The 21341-nt window shown below is 43.5% G+C and overlaps 1 protein-coding gene across 6 annotated transcripts in view; it reads right to left on the bottom strand.

Annotated features, from left to right (window-relative positions):
• Positions 1-21341, bottom strand: part of PCSK5 (proprotein convertase subtilisin/kexin type 5) — a 154834-nt gene that overhangs the window by 88290 nt on the left and 45203 nt on the right. For all 6 annotated transcript variants that reach the window (XM_083403368.1, XM_083403373.1, XM_083403369.1 and 3 more), the window contains exons 4-5: positions 12314-12457; positions 10577-10653 (exon numbers count right to left, since the gene is read on the bottom strand). In XM_083403368.1, coding sequence (XP_083259494.1) covers positions 10577-10653; positions 12314-12457 — 221 coding nt within the window. The remainder of the gene's footprint in view (positions 1-10576; positions 10654-12313; positions 12458-21341) is intronic.

Genomic DNA, 21341 nt, shown 5'->3' with positions numbered 1-21341 from the left:
CTCCCTGTCCCAGATGGTGTAGTTCTGCTCTGACTTGCTGAGCTTTCTGGAGTAGAAGGCACACGGTCTCCAGTCCCCATGCGGGTCTTGCTGCAACAGTACTGCTCCCACAGCTCTGTCCGAGGCGTCCGTTTCAACTCTCTTCGGTCTGCTGGGATTCACATGCAGTAGCTGCTCTTCGGACGAGAAGAGACGCTTGAGGTTCTGAAAGGACTGCTCCGTTTGCTCCGTCCAGATGAACTTCTTCTTCTTGGAGCTGAGCGTGTCGGTAATGGCCGCTGTCTGCATCGCGAACCCCTTGATGAACTTGCGGTAAAAGTTGGCGAAACCGACAAACCGCTGGACCTCCTTCCGATTGCGCGGGCTCTTCCAGTCCAACACTGCGCGAACCTTGGCGCTGTCCATGGCGAGCCCCTTGTCCGACAACTTGTAGCCCAGGAAATCTACCTCCTTCCTGTCGAACTGGCACTTTTCCAGCTTGGCGTACAGCCTATGCTCCTGCAGTCTCTGCAGAACTTCCTTGACGTCTCCCTCGTGGGTCTCCTCTGATTCTGAGAATATCAGGATGTCGTCCAAGAAGCAGACGCATTTCTTGTAGAGGAGACCCGCCAGTCTCCTCTTGAAGGCTTGAAAACAGTGGGAGCCATTTTGTAATCCAAAGGGCATAACTCTGTATTCATAAGTGCCCAGGGGCGTGAACATGGCAGTCTTCCACTCGTCGCCCTCCCGTATGCGAATCAGGTTGTAGGCCCCTCGCAGATCCAACTTTGTGAAAACGCGTCCTTTCCTCACCGTTGCGAGCAGGTCGTCTATTTTGGGCATGGGAAAGGCCGTGGGCTTGGTTTTGGAATTTAAAATTCTAAAGTCTACCACAAGTCTTTTTTGGGGCGTGTCCTTCTTCTTCACAAAGAATACAGGACTGCCCCCCACTGCCTTCGACTCCCGGATGAAACCGCGCTTCAAGTTGAGGTCTATGAACTCCCTGAGTTCCTGCAGCTCGTCTTCAGACATGGAATACAGCTTCCCGGTTGGCAGCGTCGCCCCTGGCAGGAGGTCAATCTTGCAGTCATAGGGCCTGTGGGGAGGCAGCTTGTCCGCTTCTTTCTCGCAGAAAACCTCCAAAAACGCTGCGTACTTGAGTGGCACTGCTTGCAGCGTGCCTAATTGTAGCTGCGGGTCATCCTCTTCCCCTTCCGGGCTAGGCAGAATGCAATGTTCCGCACAATAGGATGAGCCGAAGGTCAGTTGGCGCTGGTACCACGCCAATGCTGGGCTGTGCCTGTGCAGCCAACTCATGCCCAATACTACAGGCGTGTCTGACAGGTGGGTGACATTGAAGCTGATGACTTCTCGGTGATTCCCAATTTGCATTACCATCGGAGGCGTTTGCTGCACCACCTGCCCCCCCAGCAATTCCCTGCCATCCACCGTGACAACCTTCAGAGGCAGCGTGGCTGGCAGTAGTGCTATATTGTGCTGTTGAATGAAATCCAGTCCTATGAAGTCTGCGTTGCTGCCAGAGTCAATGGTAATCGGCACTTCCATAGTGAGTCCATTGGGTAGTTGGAGCGATGCTGTGAGCTGCACCACTGGTTTGGGCGGGAGGGGGTCTGTGGGCTGCAAAATTTCTGGGGATTGTTTCACTGACTTGTCTGGCTGGACCCCAGCGCCTCTTCCTCCAGCCAGACTCTGTCGTTTCCCTGCTGTGGTTCTCTCTGCTGAGTTGCGTCTGTTACTGTTGCTGAGGCTGCAGTGTGCTTGTGGAGCCTCTGGGGACACTCTTTCGCCATGTGCTGAGCACTGTCGCAGATGTAGCACTTCCTGTTCCCTCTAGGAGGCTTCGCTTTGACTGCTCCCGGTGTTAGGGCTCTGGTAGCTGACTGAGCCCTGGCGCCTCCAATCTCCATCGGTTCCTCTCCTCCTCCCTGCAGAGGTGTGGATTGCGCACGCGCTGCATCCTTGGGAAAGAGGGGAGGTGCTCTCGCTGGTGTACGTCCCCAACGTCCTTCTTCTCTGTTCCATGGACGTTCTTCCAGACGCACCCCAATCTCCAGCGCCCACTGGACCACCTGCTGAGTGCTCTTTGGCCTCTCCCCCCTTGCAATCTCATCTTTCACATTTGCATTCAAGCCTTCCCAAAAAAGGTCTCTGACTGGAGCAGAATCCTTCTCCCATCCCAGCGCATGGACTAATCCAAAAAAGCGAGAATGGTACTGCCTCACGCTGGCTCTGCCTTGTTTGAGCCCATGTATGTCTTTTCTGGCGATATCGATGTCTATCTTTGATAAAAAACACGAATCCATCGCTTTAAGGAAAGCACTCGCATTTTGAAGCGCCGGATCCTTATCTCTCCACAAATTGCGCAGCCACGCTTTAGCTTCCCCATGCAAATGGGACAAGATAAACCCCACTTTCTCTTGCTCATCTCTAAAGTCTTTCTCCAGCAGTTCCAGCGCAAACAGCAGGTCTGCTCGGAAGTTAGGGTACTGCTGTAAACTCCCATCGAAATGAGATACAAGGCTGCCTCCTCTTCTCCCCAGCCCAATGCCCTCTGATTTGGGTCCCGGTTGCCCCTGTTTAGAAAGCATTTCCAACCTGGCTTGGAGATCCCTGCAGGCGGTAACCATTTCCTCCTCCCTTTTCCTGGATGCAAGTACCTCCGCGTTGAGTTGTGTCACTGCATTTTGCAGGTCTGCTAGTTGCTGTTCTGTAGTCATCTTGCCTGACTCTTGTGAGCTCGCGAAGCACCAATCCTCTTCCCTCGCTGCGTCCACTCACGTTACGAGGTTCTTGGTGCAAAACTTTTCTTGGAGATGGAGCTTACTGTCAGAGCTGGCTCCAGGTCCCAGCTCACAGAGGACCAACGCTAGCCGGTAGTAATGTACAAAAGTCTTTATTGAAGTACAGTTTCCATTTTCAAGCTGGAGCGCCCCAGCTCTACGTCTAGGGTTTAGACCGGCGAAGCTCCATCTGAATCTCCGCCCCCTGTACACCAGTTTAAGACTCTAGCCTTACTCCACCTCTTCCGTCTCTCCTTTCTCCTCTGGGTCCTGCTACCCCCCGGGGTCCCTTCCTTCCTGGATTCTTCCGACGCAGACGTAGACCCCCCTGACTCCTCCCGCTCTTTTCGGCGGGCTTTGGGACCTGGCTCCCTATCCGGGCTGTCAACTGTGCCGCCCTCCTGTACATTTGAACTTGGCGCGCGCGCCCAGCCTTCAACCTTCCTCTCAACCGTTTCCTCGCTCCCCAATGGAGGCGTGGCCAATCCTGCCTCATGTCCTCCCGCTGGCAGTGCGCCGCCTGATCCCGATGCCTGGGACTCCTCCCCCCTACTGCACTCTGGTGTGGACGCTGGTCCTGATTTCCAACTGCTGCTCTCTGAGTCCCCTCTGGCCCCTTCTTCCTGGGGTGTCCCCCTAGGCACCCCCCTTGCCCTGACCATGGGAGCCCCTTTCTGTGAATCTTCCGATTCGCTGGAAAGACTCAGAGACCTCGGACCGCTGTCATCACTGACATTTCCTTCGGACTCCTCCCCCTCGCTCTCCATTTCCTCCCTTTCCTGTGCCTCTGCTCCTGAACCCCTGACACCTACTGTATATCAAATAAAGAAATATTCAATAATCTATTAGAATATAATAGTAAACAGTAAAATCAAATAATGTGACACCTATTAAAAAGCAATAAAGCAGTGGGCAGTGATAAAGAACGACTTTTGACAAAACGATGCCTGGCTAGTTGCCAAAGTATAAATTGCCAAAGCTGAACTTTAGTTGGCCACTGAGTGGGAGCCAACACAGGAAGTAAGCCAAAATGAGCTAGCAGAGACTACCATGGCCCAAGCAATGTTGTAGCCTGAGCAGGGTGTGAGTAGCAGATGTAATACCTTCACATCCTTCATTACTAGAGAGATATTCCAGACTAAGGTTGCAGGCAGGGCTTTTTTTTCCAGCTGGAATGCCCCGGAACAGCGTTCCAGCACCTCTCAGAGCAAGTGGGGCAGGCTGCCTCTTTTCCCAATCTCCACCATCCCCACCCGCACAATCTCTCCAGACCTGTGAAGGTGACTGAGGCACCTCCGCAAACGGAGACTGACAGAGGCTGCCTCTGGCTCACAAGGAGACACCCCCCCTAGCCAGAAGATATTGTCTCTGGGCTTTGGATGGGTCTTCTCGTGGAGGCAAGTTCTGACACCTTTGGAGCTAGAAAAAAGCTTTGGTTGTGGGGGTTCATTACACATAAACAGGGAACTAACTACTTTAGCCCTGGCAGCTCCTGCAATAAATACTAAGAAGTGGTCTTGTTTTGGATTTCTTAATATTAGGAAGAGTCAAACAGGACATGTAAAAGTGTCTCTACAATTTAAGGCACATAAGTTACTATGAGTGTTAAATTACTTAAACTGAGGTAACACACAGTACTTTTTTTTAAAAAATGAGGATATTACATAAACAATATTGGGCAACCTGAAAATTGTAGCTGTTTCACAGCTCAATACTTTCACAGCTCAAAAAATGACGGCTAGAATAATCTATTGCACATGTTAGAGGAGATACTGTTTTAATTGTTTTGAGTTTAGGTGGCTGATTATTATTTTTTAAATGGTCAACTAGCTTAGAGGTCTTTTGTTCTAGTAAGTAGCATACATGTTTTATTAAATAAATAAATAAAAATTCTTAATCAGTGCCACATGTCCTTCAGGGGGCAATCTATGAATCTTGAGTGGGCATTCAGAAAGTACAATTGTACCTACCTGAATTGTAAGTTTTTAATTCCCAATGAAAGGTCAGCAGATTGGGTCTTGGTTCCACCCACAGGTTGCAGGCAGGCAGAAACGTTTTGGGACGCAAGACTCCCAGTATTCAGTTTGTGAACTCACAAAGCTTGAGAAAGGACAGGAGTTATAGAAGGAAAAATCAAATTCTACACCTGAGACATAGAGAAAGGAGAAAGTAGAGCGAAAATGACAGGTACTGCAGTCTGTCTTAAGGGCAGATCCTGCCCCTGTGACTGACAGGACATTGTGTTTTGCCAGCTGAGAAGGAGGGATGCTTCTGCCTGAAGCTCCTGAGACTGGCTGCCTCCTTGTCTACTGATGCTGGATTTTACTGTAGTGGAATTCATGCAGATTAGGACGTTGCTGAGGTGGAGATGAGGAGCAAAGTGCTGTAGGGCTAGTCAAGCTGCTCAAAGCTCTAGCCAACTGATGTTCATTGACCATAGGCCTTGGATGTTTAGCTCTCCACAGTGAGCTCCCTAACCCATCTGAGGTGATTGCTGTTCTCAGAAGATTGCCAAAAAGACAGCCCTTCTGCAGGTTAGATCACACTGTCCACTATCTCAAGACTTGGTGGATGTGGTGAGGGAGTTTGACATGCAGGTGTCTGCTCAATGTGATGACTTTCTGGTAGGGAAGCAGAGCCCATTAGAGAAGGAATGATGTGGTGCTTCCCCCCCTCCCCCCCAGAGTGGTATGTGCTGCTGAGATGCACAAACCTAGAACTCGTGCCATAAACATGAGGTCCACTTTCTTGGATTTGATGAGGGTCCAAACCTCTGAGCCGACCTTTTTCACTTGTTCCAGAGAGAGACAAGCTAAGGCGGCAGCAACAGAGGCAGCAGCAGCAAAAGTGGTAGAGGTGATTGGGCTGGGTTTGGTTAGACTTGTTGCTTGACTGGAATCCATTGGAGAATCATGGCTTGCTCCTTGATCTGTTAGGTTTGTACTCTGTTTCTTCCTTGCTGATGAAAATTACAAAAGGACTGGTTGGGAGAGTATGGTGAGGTAACGTCTATTAAATCTCTTGTCATCCCTCTTATGGATAAGTAGCATCTTTTGCTTCAACGAAGCTATCCTTTGATATATTCTCTTCAAGCAGCTTAGCACCCAAGTCGGGAGCTACCGTATTTAATCCTAGATGGGGGTGGCAGCATCCCAGTGCTCAAGCTATAGAGTATGCTTAGCCACAATGTCTGCTACCAGAGAGTGAGAGGCAAACTAGGTGGAATCCAATGTGGCATCTGCAATAAAGGCAGCTGACCAGTAGATCATAAGCAGCATTGGTCAAGTACGGCTTGGATCCTGATCTGGGTGGCAGAGGAGGTCATCAGTCCAGACTAAAGATGCTCTAGCAATAAGGTTGCTGTGCGTGAAGCGCAGATAAATAAGGAGGCACTTCAAGGGCACTGTGAATGACAAAGTCCAAGTGGCATTCTGTAGCATCCTTCAACTAGGAGTTCCCATCCTGAGGAAAGTAAAATCCTAGAAAGTAAAGTGGAAACTGGACAGTCTACATTTGGATTTTTTAATAAGTCCATAAACTCAGTATCAGGAGTGTAGAATTTGGTACCAATGGACGCTAACTTCTTAACTTGGTGACTCTGGTGGGACTTAAACCTTTGAATCACTGCACTATGCTAGAAGTCCAATGCACTATCTATTGCACCACAAAACCTTGGTAGGGATTCCCATTCAGATTTGGACGCACTCTTTAGTGGAGCTATAACTGGAAAACTAGTTAGAAGTCTTAGGTACAGCTTGCACTACTGCTGCTTTGGAAGGAGTAAGAGGGGGTTAAAATTTAGAGCTAACTCCCTTCTTGAATTTTGGTAGGAAAAGACGAAGAGAGAAGGAACTGAGTTAAAAACACCAGAGAAGGGGCTTGGGGACCAGCAGAACTGATGGAGAACAAGCCAGTGAGGAAACGACAGCAAGGTAAGAAGGGGCAAAACAAGGAGACAGCAAAAGAATAGGAGCAAATGGAGATCTGACTGCACTCCATGAAGGTGGGAGCAAACTGAATCCTGGGAGCCCTACATCCCAAAATGTTGCTGCCTGCCTTCGACCTGTGGGTGGAGCCAAGACCCTTATCTGCTGACCTTTCTTTGCAGGAATGGGAAAACTTGCTGGGGTAAATAATGTTGGAGTTTTAGGTAGTTCCCTTCCCTCCTATCCAGAGGATAAAATCCTAGATGCTAGATTTCTCTGTGAGGCACTTAATTAAGTGGAACACAGCAAAGAAAAATCAAGCAGGAATGTCCATCACTACTTGGCAACCAAAACAAAAAATACTGCTCCATCATTTGCAATGAAACTAAATATGTGTGATGAGCTTGCAGAAAGAAAACAACAAAGGGACCATTGTAATTGCTATGATAACAACAAGGCTAGAGAGAAATGAGTTTTCAAAAAAAGTATCAATTGGGTTAAAATGAAAAATTGACACTTTTTAAAAAGACTCTTGTTTCCTTACACTCAGAAATAGTGACTTTTGTACAGAGTCTGCTTTTGTCATTCCCCTCATTGTACTTACTCAACCATGCCTTTAGTTGTTGATTTGCTTGGCAAAAAGTGTGGCCTCTTGAGTGCAGTAGAAGCTTGGGGTCTGAGCTGCCTATTATTAACAAACCTAACATTAATGAGTTGACTGGAGGCCATCAGGTACAAGGGTTATATAGAATGTATGGCTGATATCAGTGTAGTACATGTGAAAACGATCTAGGGGTCTTGGTGGACCACAAGCTTAACATGAGTCAACTGTGCTGCTGTGTTGCAGCAGCAAAAAAAAGTTAACACTATTCCAAGCTGCATCAACAGAAGTAGAGTGTCCAGATCAAGGGAAGTAATAGTCCCACTCTATTCTGTCTTGGTCAGACCACACCTGGAATACTGTGTCCAATTCTGGACACTACAATTTAAGAAGAATATTGACAAGCCGGAATGTGTGCAGAGGAGGGCAACCAAGATGACCAAGAGTCTGGAAACCAAGCCTTATGAGGAAAGATTGAAGGAGATATGATAGTCATCTTCAAATATCTAAATATATAATATCATGTGGAGGATCAGCAAGCTTATTTTTTCTTGCTTTGGAGGCTAGGACCTGAACCTGTGGATTCAAGTTACAAGAAAGGAAATTCTGACTAAATACAGTGGTGCCTCACAAGACGAAATTAATTCGTTCCGCGAGTCTCTTTGTCTAGCAGTTTTTTCGTCTTGCGAGGCAACCCTATTAGCGGTTTAGCGGATTAGCGCTATTAGCGGTTTAGCGGCTTTTAGCGGCTATTAAAGGCTTAAGGGATTAGCTGCTAAAAGGCTATTAGCGGTTTAGCAACTTAGAAAAAGGGGGTGGGGAGCGAAAAAAAATCTCAAGACTCGCAAGACATTTTCGTCTTGCAAAGCAAGCCCGTAGGGAAATTCGTCCTGCGAAGCACATTGAAAAACGGAAAACCCTTTCGTCTAGCAGGTTTTCCGTCTTGCGAGGCATTCGTCTTGCGGGGCACCACTGTACCAGGAAGAACTTTCTGACAGTAAGAGCTGTTCGACAGTAGAACAGACTCCCATGAGAAGTAGTGGACTCTTCTTCCTTGGATTTTTAACCAGAGGTTGGATGGCCATCTGCCATGGATGATCTGGTTGAGATTCCGGCATTAGAGGGGGTTGGACTAGATGGCTCTATGATATAATAAATATGTCTTACCTGGAGTTCTGTTTTCATGTCCTCATTTTTAACTTTTTTTTTTTTTTTTACTTGTGACTTTGGTGGCATTTAATGATAATGGTGGCCAGAATTGGATTATTCCAACATCTATGCCAGCACAAAATTCTAAATCATGGCATTGCATCTTCATTTCAGATGCACCAGGATGATGACACTATTTGGAATCAAAGCATTTGGATTGATTCATTTTACATAGCAATACAGGCATAATGCGTTAGAAACTCTGAGCATTCCTGTGTAAAATGAATGACCTTTATGCAGTTATCTATGGTTTTGTAACAACCACTTTTGATTACTGCAATTTGGCGTACATCGGAATGCCTTTGAAGAGCATTTAAATGCTTCAGCTAATTCAGGACATACAGTGGTACCTCAGGTTACATACGCTTCAGGTTACAGACTCCACTAACCCAGAAATAGTATCTCGGGTTAAGAACTTTGCTTCAGGATAAGAACAGAAATCGGGCTCCAGCGGCGCGGCGGCTGCTGGAGGCCCCATTAGCTAAAGTGGTACTTCAGGTTAAGAACAGTTTCAGGTTAAGAACAGACCTCTGGAACGAATTAAGTACTTCACCCGAGGAACCACTGTAGTTGTGACGTTGTTAACTTGGAGCCTCATATCAAACATATATTGCTGATGCTTAAAGTTCTGCAGTGCCTTCCAGTGTATCTTCCGATGCAATTCAAAGTGCTGTTTTAAAGTCCTAAAAAGGCTGCAACAAAGATATCTGAAGGGCTGCTGGTCAGCCAGTTCTCAGGTGTCCACAACAGAGAAGTCAATAAAACTGCTCAGCTTAGTCATTCAGAAAGGAAATGGCGCATCTGCCCTTAGGCCCTGACCATACTATTCCCACCATAAATGTGTTTTCTTTCCTAAACAGGGGAGAAGCATATTAAGACTCACAAAAGGGAACTTGTGCTTTTAAGAATTATGGAGTTTGTGGAGCTTCCACATAGGTTTTTTTCTCCACCTTTCTGTATCCAGGTAATAATAGGCAGACTAGCCCCATACCTTGTCTACACAACTTGGCAGCCACTGAGCCATTTTAGTCTACCTGTCATGTATGGTGAGCCAATAGGAACTCAATAAGCCTCTTGGTTTTATGACCACCCTGAGACTGCAAAAATGACGCTTGCCAACCCACAGTACAGTGAACTATGTTCAACCATGTTCCAGTCACAGACAGACAGAAAAACCAGGCATTTTATGAACCTAGTGAACAACAACTCTACGTATTTGATTCCTGTTTGGTATAGACACAGCAACCAGTTTCGGATTACCGTATTTTTCGCCCTATAGGACGCATTTTCCCCCCTCCAAAAATGAAGGGGAAATCTGTGTGCGTCCTATGGGGCGAATGCAGGCTTTCGCTGAAGCTTTCAGGAAGCTATCTGCAGCCTGGGGAGCCCTGCAGGAGGTCCCGCAGGGCTCCCCAGGCTGCGGATAGCAGTCTGCTTGCCCGGAGCGCAGGGCACCCTGAAGCAGAGCGCCCCGCGCTTCGGGCAGACATCGGGCAGCCCCACAAGCTCAGGGGACAGCGGGGAGGCGCAGCGCTGCCATCCCGCTGTTCCTCTACCTGGTTTGGGGGGGGAAATAAGGGGGGGGGATTTCCTTTATTTCCTCCAAAAAAAACTAGGTGCGTCCTATGGGCCGGTGCGTCCTATGGGGCGAAAAATACGGTACTCAAAGCAGACCTAGACACCAGAATTACAAGCAAGTATAAGAAGCTACCTGAGAAAGTATCACCAATACCATTCTGAAAATAAATGCAGTTCAAATATTTGTAACTCAACTTTATTCAAAGATCTAACCATATACATAGTTGTGTGTGTATATATATATATATATATATATATTGCATATTTTATATGCTCAAACAGCTTCTTCACCATATGTCATGTATATGTGAGATGCAAAAGACACAATTCATACCCCGCATTACCTTTACTAGATAAAAGTTAAAAATTCTAACAAAAATAGAATTTTTCAACTTGCGCAATTAGTGCTGTAGAAAAAAAGAGAGAGCACATGATACAATTGAATTTACAATGCCTTGCATTCCACAGAGGAGTGGCCTTACTTGTTTTCATTGCTGGCATCATAACGAGGCATGGGGTCAATATCATTACCATTGACATCAAAACTGGCATCTGGGTCCTGTAGTCAACAGAGAAGGGAAATGGAAAGAGAGATGGAAAAAGAATGAACTGCAGATCCTCATTAATTAGCCATTGACTCATCTGGCTCATACATTCCTCAGCAGGTTTCTACAGGAGTGTAATTAGGTTAACTAACATTCCTGTGGTTTTGTGGTTGCCGCATGGTTTAGGAAAGTAATACATGTTCTAAACCTGCAGGATTTATATATTATTTAAATTACTTCTGGAAAATTGAAGTTGCATTAATTTTTTTTATATAATTTATGAAAACTACTGTTTTAATCTAATTAGTACTTAGTTGTGTAGTTTTAGTTATTTACTATATTTCAAATTTCTTTTCTTTATCAAAATCCTCTTTATCACAGTAATACATAGTTTGTTCACAAACTTGAATTACATTATTCTTGTTAAAAGGCCAAGCAATTTAAATAATTCTAAGAGAACATTATTTGCCTAAAGGAAACATTTCCATGCGTCAATAAAGAATTTAAACATACAACTTGAAAAATAAAGCCGTTTGGGGAAAGTGTATCTTTATGAACAGTAGCTACTAGATGACATATTTTTTTGTATCTTCAGGGAGCATATGCAACTTTTAATGGATGTGAAATGTGGTTTTGTCTTCTCCTCATTTGCCTGTAGAAAACAATGTAAACATCTGTGTATCTTTGCAGCTCTTGTTATTTGATGCGGTAGAATGATGAGGCAGATTAATCTTTATTTCACCTTCGTTCAAAACTAATTAGTCTATTGGCTTCAAGTGATTCTGTATAACATTGCCAAAATATATTCATTCACATATGTAATACAATTAAACATTAATGTCATTTTCTCTTATGTGAATTTTTTAGCTTAGGTAATAGGTAGCAAATGACGTGGAGAATTAAGTTGATCTGTTAAATTCATGAAGGACTTGAATGGGGTGGAGTTAGTAATCCCTGATTAATTTATGCTCAGTGAGAATCTAGAAATGTGTTAACTATTGAGATTCTAACCATGTCCTAATAATATATTCCAGCAGCAAGCTAAGGATAGGGCCAAACAGGAAGTGCAGCAGAAAATACCACCAGATACTTTTGAATACTGGAGTTCAGAGATATTATTGGTGCTTTGTTGGTATGGTGGCTGGACTCGCAGCAATCAAAACAGGGATCATGGCCCTGAACGTAGATTACGTGTGAATTGTGCAGCAATTCAGAATCCTGTTCATCAGAAACTCTGTCTGAAGCAGGGCTGCCAACATTGGGGTAGTAGGCTGAGGCCTGGCGTAAGAGCCCTCTGGGTTAGAGGGCATGGATTGCGTGTGACTGACGCAGTGATTCAGAATATTGCTCACCTGAAAAGTACACCAAATATGGCCACATAGCAAAAGACCAAGACAAGATTAATTATTGAAACAACACAGCAAATGCATTACATTTGAGCTTGTTTGTGTAGGGCAAGACCAGATTCGGTTTACTGATAGGTAAAATTTCAGCAGTTAGTGGTGCCCCTGTCTCAGATACATCGCTTGCAAAATGAAAATTGTAAGTTTCATTCTACTGAGTCTCCTGTACAATTTTCAGAGGATACCGTAATTAAGAAGTATACAAATTGTTGAAATAAACAAATAAGCATAAAAGAATAAAAGAGCTATCCGAAGCACTGTGGAGACTCACATAATTCTGCATCAAGTCTGGGTGGTTTCTTTCAATGCCATCATCCAAGATGGTGATCACAATATTCTTTCCAGTGTAGCCTCTCCTCCAAGCACCTACAATGTTCATATCTGACTGACAGAGGTTTATATTATCGCTGCAGTGCTATAGGAAGAAAAACAAACAACAAGCAAAAAAAAAAAGCAGGAAATTAGTTGCCAGTGCACTGCAAGGAAATATTAGCCTATTCATTAGTATAACCAATTTAATTATCCACAAATGAGCATATTGATTTAAACTGGAGAGACAGAAAATCAATGCCCTAATTAACAAACAGCAAGATAATTTGAAAGGGACGCTAAATGAAATGAAAACAGGGCTAGTTATTTCTTTTGAGATTGCTCATCATATCAGGGTATAGTTATTAGACCACTTAATTGTTATTATGGGCCTTTGGAAACCCCACAGCTCTTTTCTAAGCATTCCATAGTGCAGTGCACTTGATTGCTGGGGGGAGAAAGTGCATTTGAATTTTCCAACACAACTGCATGTGGATAAAAGTAGACAAAATGCCTGCACAGAATAGCCATGGAAACACAAAAAATGCTTGGGGTGGGTGGGCAGGTTGGGAAGGGAGAGGCAGTGTTATGTACTGTATAATCCCTGAAATAGCTGTCTGGAAACTTATCCAGATTCCTTTATATCTACAAAAAAAGAGTTCCTGGCATGTTTAGCGCAGCACCAGCAGGAGGGGAACAGCAGCTAAGAACCTGTAGCCAAAACAATCCCCCCCCCCAAATAATTGCCACTTTAGGTGCTTATTGAAGAGCAGCTATGGCAGAGCTTTTGTACACCGGCTTATGTTAAATGAAAAATGAACTCTTCTCTCTCATATTTTCTTTGTTTTGTATGGAGGAGGTGAGTTTATGATGAAATGAGGCTGACATTTGGGAACCACAGAGAGTGTGAATCCTTTTAATGAGTATCCTATTCAGGCCTTCCTCAGGAGTGGTGCTTTGCTCCAGCTCCCCTGGGCTCCATGAGAACAAGCAGAAAAGGGGGGAATAAATTCTTAGAACAAGTATCATAGCAACACATACTAGCCACAAGAGTTCTCAAAAGTTCATTCATTCCTCCCCCCAAATCAGTTCCCTTGTATTCCATGCAATCTATTAGTGCTTTGAAATTTGTAAAGGTAAATTTTAATAAAAAAGTGCCATGCATTTGCCTTATTTCTATATTGCTTATTTCTATATTATGTCCTAAATCTTAACCCTTTTCATCATTACCAATTTCACCATTTCGTCTTTCGCCTCCCATTCTAATAATAATTTATACATTTTGAATTCAATTTCTCTCTTCCTTCAAGCATTTCCCCCCCAAAATCAGAACTCATAATAAAACCTTTTAATAGATCCTTTTTAAAATACTCATTGGTGTGATAATATTGAAACCAATCAGTTATCCATTCTCAGATTTCTTCAAACTTTTTCAATTTACATACTTTTCCAGAAAAATATATCTCCGTATTTACCCCACTTCTCCATCATATTTATTTTCTTTTGAGTACTGACGGGCTTCTATAGGTGATAACCATAAAGGTGTTTTCTTTTCCTATAAAGCTTAGTATCTAGTCTATATTCCATATATACTCCTTCTTCTGCAATGATTTTAAAATTCTTTGTGTATTTTTACCTCATCATACCACAAATAAGCATCCTACCCATAATGTTTCCCATAAAATCCCAGGTCTAACAATCCTGTCTTCTTTCATTCCTTTAACCAGATGATACAAGCTGCTTCATAGTACAGTGGTACCTCGGGTTGAGTACTTAATTCGTTCCGGAGGTCCGTTCTTAACCTGAAACTGTTCCTTACCTGAAGCTTCATGTTACAGACTCTGCTAACCCAGAAATAGTGCTTCAGGTTAAGAACTTTGCTTCAGGATGAGAACAGAAATTGTGCTCCGGCAGCGCAGCAGCAGCAGGAGGCCCCAATAGCTAAAGTGGTGCTTCAGGTTAAGAACAGTTTCAGGTTAAGAACAGACCTCCGGAATGAATTGAGTACTTAACCTGAGGAACCACTGTAGTTTTAAGTCTGGCAATGAGAATCCACCTCTTTCTTTTACAACTGTTAAAGTTTTAAATTTAATCCTTGGTCTTTTCCCTTGCCAGGTAAGTTTTGATAACTCTTTTTGCTAGTAGCTTCCTTTCTTTCTCTTTTTTTTGTGTACAACTATTTTGCCTCAATGTATTTTTAAAACCCCGCTTTTTCTCATTTTTTACTTACTTTAGAAATCCCAATGCAATATGCTGAAGAGCAAGTTTTATAATGTTTCTGATTTGTAAACAAACAAGGCTGGGCTACTTAAATGACAGTCTGTCCAAGGCATTGCACAGTTTATAGCATAAAGATTTCAGTTCTATTTCAAGATTCATTTTCAAGGTATTTTGACCCTGTCAGTCATAGTTTCTCGTAAACATGGCTGGTTATTCTCCCCTCCCCCCCCCAACTGCCATGCACTCAAAATATACTTTTTATTATTTATTTTTAACCTGTCCTTCACTAAAATTAATCCTATGGCAGGGTACAATGTAAAATATAATAATACATAATAAAATAAAAACAATCTAAAAAAAATCAAACCACTACAGTAATAAATTAAGATTATATCACAGCACCATGAGATCAACAAAACATTTCCAGTCAACTAACAGTTAGTTTGGCAAATAAAAAGATCCCTAAAACTCATCAGGGTTGGTGTCTATGGAAACTGTGAGCGATGGGTGCTCCACAATCCGGGTGCCACAGCAGAGAATGCCCTCTCACATGTTGCTGCATATGTGGGGCTACCTTTGAAGGGGACTAATCCAGAATGCAGCAGCTTGACTGGTGGCTGGGAGTGGCCGCCGGAACCGTATAACACCAGTCATAAAGGATCTTCACTAGCTCCCAGTATGTTCCCGAGCAAAATTCAGTGTTGCTGCTGACCTTTACAGCCCTACACGGCTTTGGCCCAGTATACCTGAAGGAGCGTCTCCACCCCTATTGCTCAGCCTGGACACTGAGGTCCAGCACCGAGGGCCTTCTCTTGGCGGTTCCCTCACTGTGAGAAGCCAAGTTACAGGGAACCAGGTAGAGGGCCTTCTCGGTAGTGGCACCCGGCCTGTGGAACACCCTCCCACCAGATATCAAGGAAATAAGCAACTATCAGACTTTTAGAAGACATCTGAAGGCAGCCCTGTTTAGGGAAATTTTTAAAGATCAATGTTCTTATTAGTTTTTAAATATGTTGTAAGCTGCCCAGAGTGGCTGGGGAAACCCAGCCAGATGGGCAAGTAATAATAATAATAATAATAATAATAATAGGCTTTATGTCAACCCAAGAAACCTATCTGACCTTTGTATCTATTGCTGCCAAAACTAAAGAAAAGAATGCACTGACCAATGTCCAACCCACTCATAGGTTTTTCATCTCTTATCTTACAATAAAAAAAACGACGAATCCCGTTTATTCTTCTTCATCCAAAATATCCAATTGATCTGGCAGCTTTCTTCCATTTCTATTAACGCTAAGAAATTAGCCCATAGGCAGCTCACTGAGGGAAATGACTCATAAGTTCTGTTATTTGGCTCAGACAAGCCATGTACCTTGGGCTGTAGAAAAGGGTGTGAGATTATAAACCCTATTCCTTTGAAAAGGTTTGGAAACCTGCCACAAGACAGCTTCTTTCTCCTTTAGTGATGTCAGCAGACTGTCCTTGCCTGAACTTTCTCTTCTCCAACAAGAGCAAAATCTTTTCCATCACTGGTATGCCTTCCTTATATCTTCTTCTTCTTTGGCGATCACTCGTAGCCGAGTAAGATTGTCTTCCATAAACACGGTTTATGGGTCCGTAAGTGACTATGGAGGCCAATTCTGGATCCACACGTCCTTCCACAGTGGGGACATTGGTTTCTGGGCGGGAGTTGATAACGGTGTGGATTTGCCAAGCATGCCTTCCTCTTAGCACGTTTCCCCCTTGCGTCCTGAGTTCGAGTGTCTTCAAAGCCCATGACACCTTTGGGAAAGGCTGTTCTCCAACTGGAGCGCTCACAGGCCAGTGCTTCCCAGTTGTCCGTGTTTATACTACATTTTTGAAGATTTGCCTTGAGAGAGTCTTTAAACCTCTTTTGTCGACCACCAGCATTATGCTTTCCATTTAAGTTTGGAATAGAGTAGTTGTTTTGGAAGACGATCATCGGGCATCTGCACAACATGACGAGTCCAACGAAGTTGAGGCTACGAGTGATTGCCAAAGATCACATGCAATGACATATATATGCTGTATATAAATGGCAGAGTGCTCTCAGTCTCTTTAGATTGTCTTGTGGGAAAGGTTGTATGAACTTAGGCAGCACGTTTTTCTTAGAAAAAAGTTTCCAGAACTGCCACCCCTCCTCTGCACCTGCCTGCCTGCCTCTCCCGCTGCCCGCACCCTTCCCCCCGACCTCCATGTGCCCTGTGAGCCCTTCTGCAGTCATCAGTTTCAGATCATGGTGGTGGGCTTCTTCATGGGAGCAAGAGGAAGGCAAGAAGGAGTGGGCAGATGCCATCAGGTCAGGAGGGGAGGACAAAGACAACAGGGAGCAGCGGATTGAGCAAGGGAGAGAACACGAGGTGGGAGAGGGGACTGGAGAGTGCAGGAGGAGGAGGAGGGAGCAAGAGAGTGAGATGGGGGAGAGAAAATAGGAGGGAGGGACAATACACAATACACACCTGGGGGGGAGGAGGTAGCGCAGGAGCAAAGCAGAACGAGGCACCCAAATATCCCTCCGTGAGAGAAAGGAGAAGGCAGGGAGGGAGAAGGTAGAACTGTGTGTACCCACACATGCAGCGCTGCCGCTGCTGCCTGAGCCCAAACCGAAGGCACGTTCCCGGTCAAAGGTGATGCACACACAGCTGGGCTGTCACATGGCCTCCCTGAGGAGGAGGAGGAGGAGCTGGAGGACCAGGAATGGCCTTAGATTAACAAGGAAGAGTATAACTGAATTGGAAAAACCTGTAGGTCTGGGAAACAGCTGATCTTTGCCTCAACAATAGCTCAAACATTTGGAAATACTGTCCACAATTTGCATCAGTATGGCTTAGTGTGGCTCTAGACCCTCTCTGATGATGGTATGGTGTATGACAGGTAACCATAATCATTGCTGGACTTGGGGCTCTCAAATTCCAGCGGCGCCCTGTGGGATGCTAAAATTCAGCACACAACCCCACCTCTTGCACTCCATTCCACAGCACTGTTTTGGCGTCCCCTGCAGAGCAGCACCCAGTGTAACGGCCTTAGCCATTAGGCATGCATGACCGAATCTGAACTATCAGGTAAATTTAAAAAACACCATGAACAAAATCTTTAAATTAACAAGATTATGTGATTTATTAAAACAAACAAACCAAGCTACCATATACTACCATTGTCTAGTGAAATATTTAAAAAATAAACACTGAAATATATATCTCAAACTTTCCCAAGGTCAAAACTGTTGCAGTTCATGTGGTATACATGGAATTAATGTAACCTTTAATTATTACTTACTGATTATTAAGGCAAATGAGTTGAACATGCTTTATATGCCAACTGAGGTATACAAATAATAATATAACAATTCAGCTGGAACAGTGAAGCAAGGAATCAATATTAAAGAGTTGTTCATTTTAACTTACAAAGTTTCTGTCAGCCACAGAGCAATGAAAACAAGCTACAGAAAACCAGAGAAAGTAATTTATCTCTACTGATGTAAATTAAGGGGCTTGTGAATCTTGTGGCACTAAAAATGCTAGGCCTGATCTAGGTTCTTTTGCCCATGAAACTTAGTGTGTAGTGGGGATCCTCACAAAATGCATGATAATAATTCCCCTTCCATGATAGGCATGCTGCTGCGTTGCTGTATGCTGCATGTAGACACCTTGCCGTTATTTTATTTATTTAGTGTGCCCTTGTGTCTTTTGATCTCAGAACAGATTACAAATCAATTCAAATACAAACAACCTAAAAGAGCTGATAATACCTACCTAGAAACAACTGAATGTAAGTAATAAAAACATTGAAGCAAAAGGCAAACAATGAGGTCTTAATCTGGTACTGAAATGTCAGCAAAGTTTGCACCAGGCACAGCATTCTATAACTAGAGCATCGCAGAGAAGACCCTCTCTCCTATCATCTCCTGACATGGGACCATGAGAAGAGTCTTTCTCTCAGATCAAAGAGATGTGGCAGGGTAATACAGGCAGATGCACTCCCTTTGATATTTGGGTCCCAAGTCATTTAGGTCTTTACGGGTCAACATCAGCATCTTAAATTCCAGCAAGAAGTGTTCAGTCGTACCTTGGATCCCAAACGTCCTGGAACTCCCAACGTTTTGGCTCCCGAATGGCACAAACCAGGAAGTGAGTGTTCCGGTTTTCGAATGTTCTTTTGGAACCTGACTGTCTGACGGGGCTTCCACAGCTTCTGATTGGCTGCAGGAGTTTCCTGCACCCAATCAGAAGCCGTGATTTGGTTTTTGAATGCTTTGGAAGTCGTACAGACTTCCAGAACGGGTTCCATTCGACTTCCAAGGTACGACTGTATATGTATCCAAAGAACCTCTTTCAGGATTGGTGTCATATGGCAGTACTCTGACAACTGTATTCCGTACCAATTATAACTTCCAGGTGATTTAAGGACAAAGCTCCATGTAGAACACACTGCAATTCTACAAACACAACATCACTAGAATATGGCCAACTGTGGTCAGTAATCTCTATTCGGGAAGAGCTGAAGTTTGAAAAAGGCACTCCAAGACATGAAGGCCACCTGTATCTCTAGTGACCATTCTGGATCAAAGAGTACCTCCAGACGATGTACCTGCTCTTTCAGGGGAAGAACAACCCTTCTGAGAACACATGCTCTACCTGATTTCATCAAGCAGAAGGAGGTATCTTTCTCAAGCACCTCAGCTATTCCCCTGAGCTCTTTAGCTGTTCCAGTCCTCCGGCAACAACATCCCAGCGGAGGCAATTGTTTGTTGCTGGCTTAGGCTTTCTCATCTGGAAAAAAATCTTCTCAATATCCTAAATCATTGTGCTCTGGAAGACTTAGTCATAGAACCAACCAGAGCCAAGGCAAGCCTGAACTTAAATCTTTTTATTTTTATTTTATTGAAAATTTTAATTAAATGTTATAATAATCATAGCAAAAATAAGTTTTGAGTCTGAAATTATTACAAGGAAGGATCGCCAGCATCCAAAAAACTGTAACAATGCATTCATAGCTTGTAATACCTTGCACTGCGTAAGTGTAGCTTTCCAGAATGAGTGTTGAGAAAATGAGGGCTGTAAATCTCTCATGTGACAATTTTCCTATGCGAAAAAAGGGACTCAGATCTCATCTGACTTATCCTGCTGGATTTCACCTTGGGCTAAACTGCACTGATGTTATTTTCTCAGTTAGTGCTATGTGCCATATTTCATAGGTTGGCATATCGTCTACTGAGTGAAAAGCCTTTCTTGGATTTTCAAAACTGCACGTTCTCCAGTCAAGCAGCAATCAATAACTATTATAATCTCTCCATGGACCACATACTGTGTATGATTGTATCATATAAATGTTTAGAGCACACCTTTCACTAGCAATTTCTTGTAAATTTTAGAACTCCCAGTGTGTCTGCATTTGACTTTTAACTTTGCTATCCCCATAAGCAAATAATCTTTATCTGCCTCTCTGTGCCTCCAAAAATGTTATGTTTCTCTTAAATATACTTCCCTAATAACTGATTTCATGGCCTCCCATATCCCAAATCCCATACAAGGTTAACATCCAGAGTACTATTCAAATAAAGGCATTCCTTTAACTTGGTTGACAATTTTTCTTGCTTTGACAATACTGAAGCATCCAATTGCCAAACTGGATTGTAAGACAATATGTTTCCCCACTTGACCTCAACAGTAATGGCTGCATGATCCAAAATGAGCACTGTACTTATATATGTATTTTGTATCTCAGTGAGTTAGAGATGAGGATGTAATTCATTGACAAATACATATTGTATCCCATGGAATAGAACCTAGTTTTATCAGGTGGGTGAAATTCCCTCCACAAATTGTACCTTGTGCAAAACCATTCAGCTTCCCATGTACTTTGAAATAATTATCTGTTTGGGCCACATACTGTGGCTCAGGTAAGCAGGCAATCACCCATGCGACCCCGAAGAAATATGTTGCCACTGGAAACAGTGATATGTCTCTAAAATAAGACTGGTTAAAAAAATACTCTCTTATTTTTAAAACTGGCTGAATACAAAAAGTTTGTTTGATTGTGTTAGTGAAATATGGAGTAAAGTAGCTGTGTGTATAAAGAATACTATGTCACTTTCTCATGTTCTGTTTGAATAGTTAAAACTCACGGAAATGCTGCCTATAATAGATACGTCATTTGAACGATGATGAACAAAATGGTATTGTCATTCTAGAAAAAGGATACATGCAATTTATGGGAATGAAATAATTAAGAGCCTCACATAAATTATGTCTGTATTTATCAACAATTTCTGTTTATTATGACTTTGGAGCCATTAAGGTATATTGGTTAAATACTCATGTACCACTCTATTAATTTTTCTCTGCTGCAGCAGCAATGAGTATATAATGAGCTGCTGTACTTTGAAATACTTATGGTATTCATACTAACAACTCTAAGATGTGGTTACTGAGAATGCATACTGATCAGGAGCTAAACATCAATAAAGTCAGCAAATAAGTCTATGAGCTCTGTTTATTACACACTCTGCCATCATGATTTGCAATGCCTCAAGCAAACATGAAAAAGGAATATACTGGCCAAGGGTCAAAGAACTGTAAAACTAGTTCTATGAGCCAATGGGAGCTTTAGAGTTATTTTTCTCAAACAGTGGCTCCCCAACAATACTCCACAGCAAACAGAGGAGAGTTTCAGAAGCAACTTGTGACACCTCTCTTCTGAAAGCCTAAACAGCTCTTTGAATCTGGACCAGTATTTTTCATTTAAAAGCC

This window comes from Podarcis tiliguerta (genome assembly GCF_965153285.1).
Source record: "Podarcis tiliguerta genome assembly, chromosome: 11".
Classification (NCBI taxonomy): Eukaryota; Metazoa; Chordata; class Lepidosauria; order Squamata; family Lacertidae; genus Podarcis; species Podarcis tiliguerta.
This window is presented reverse-complemented; position numbering and strand designations above follow the sequence as displayed.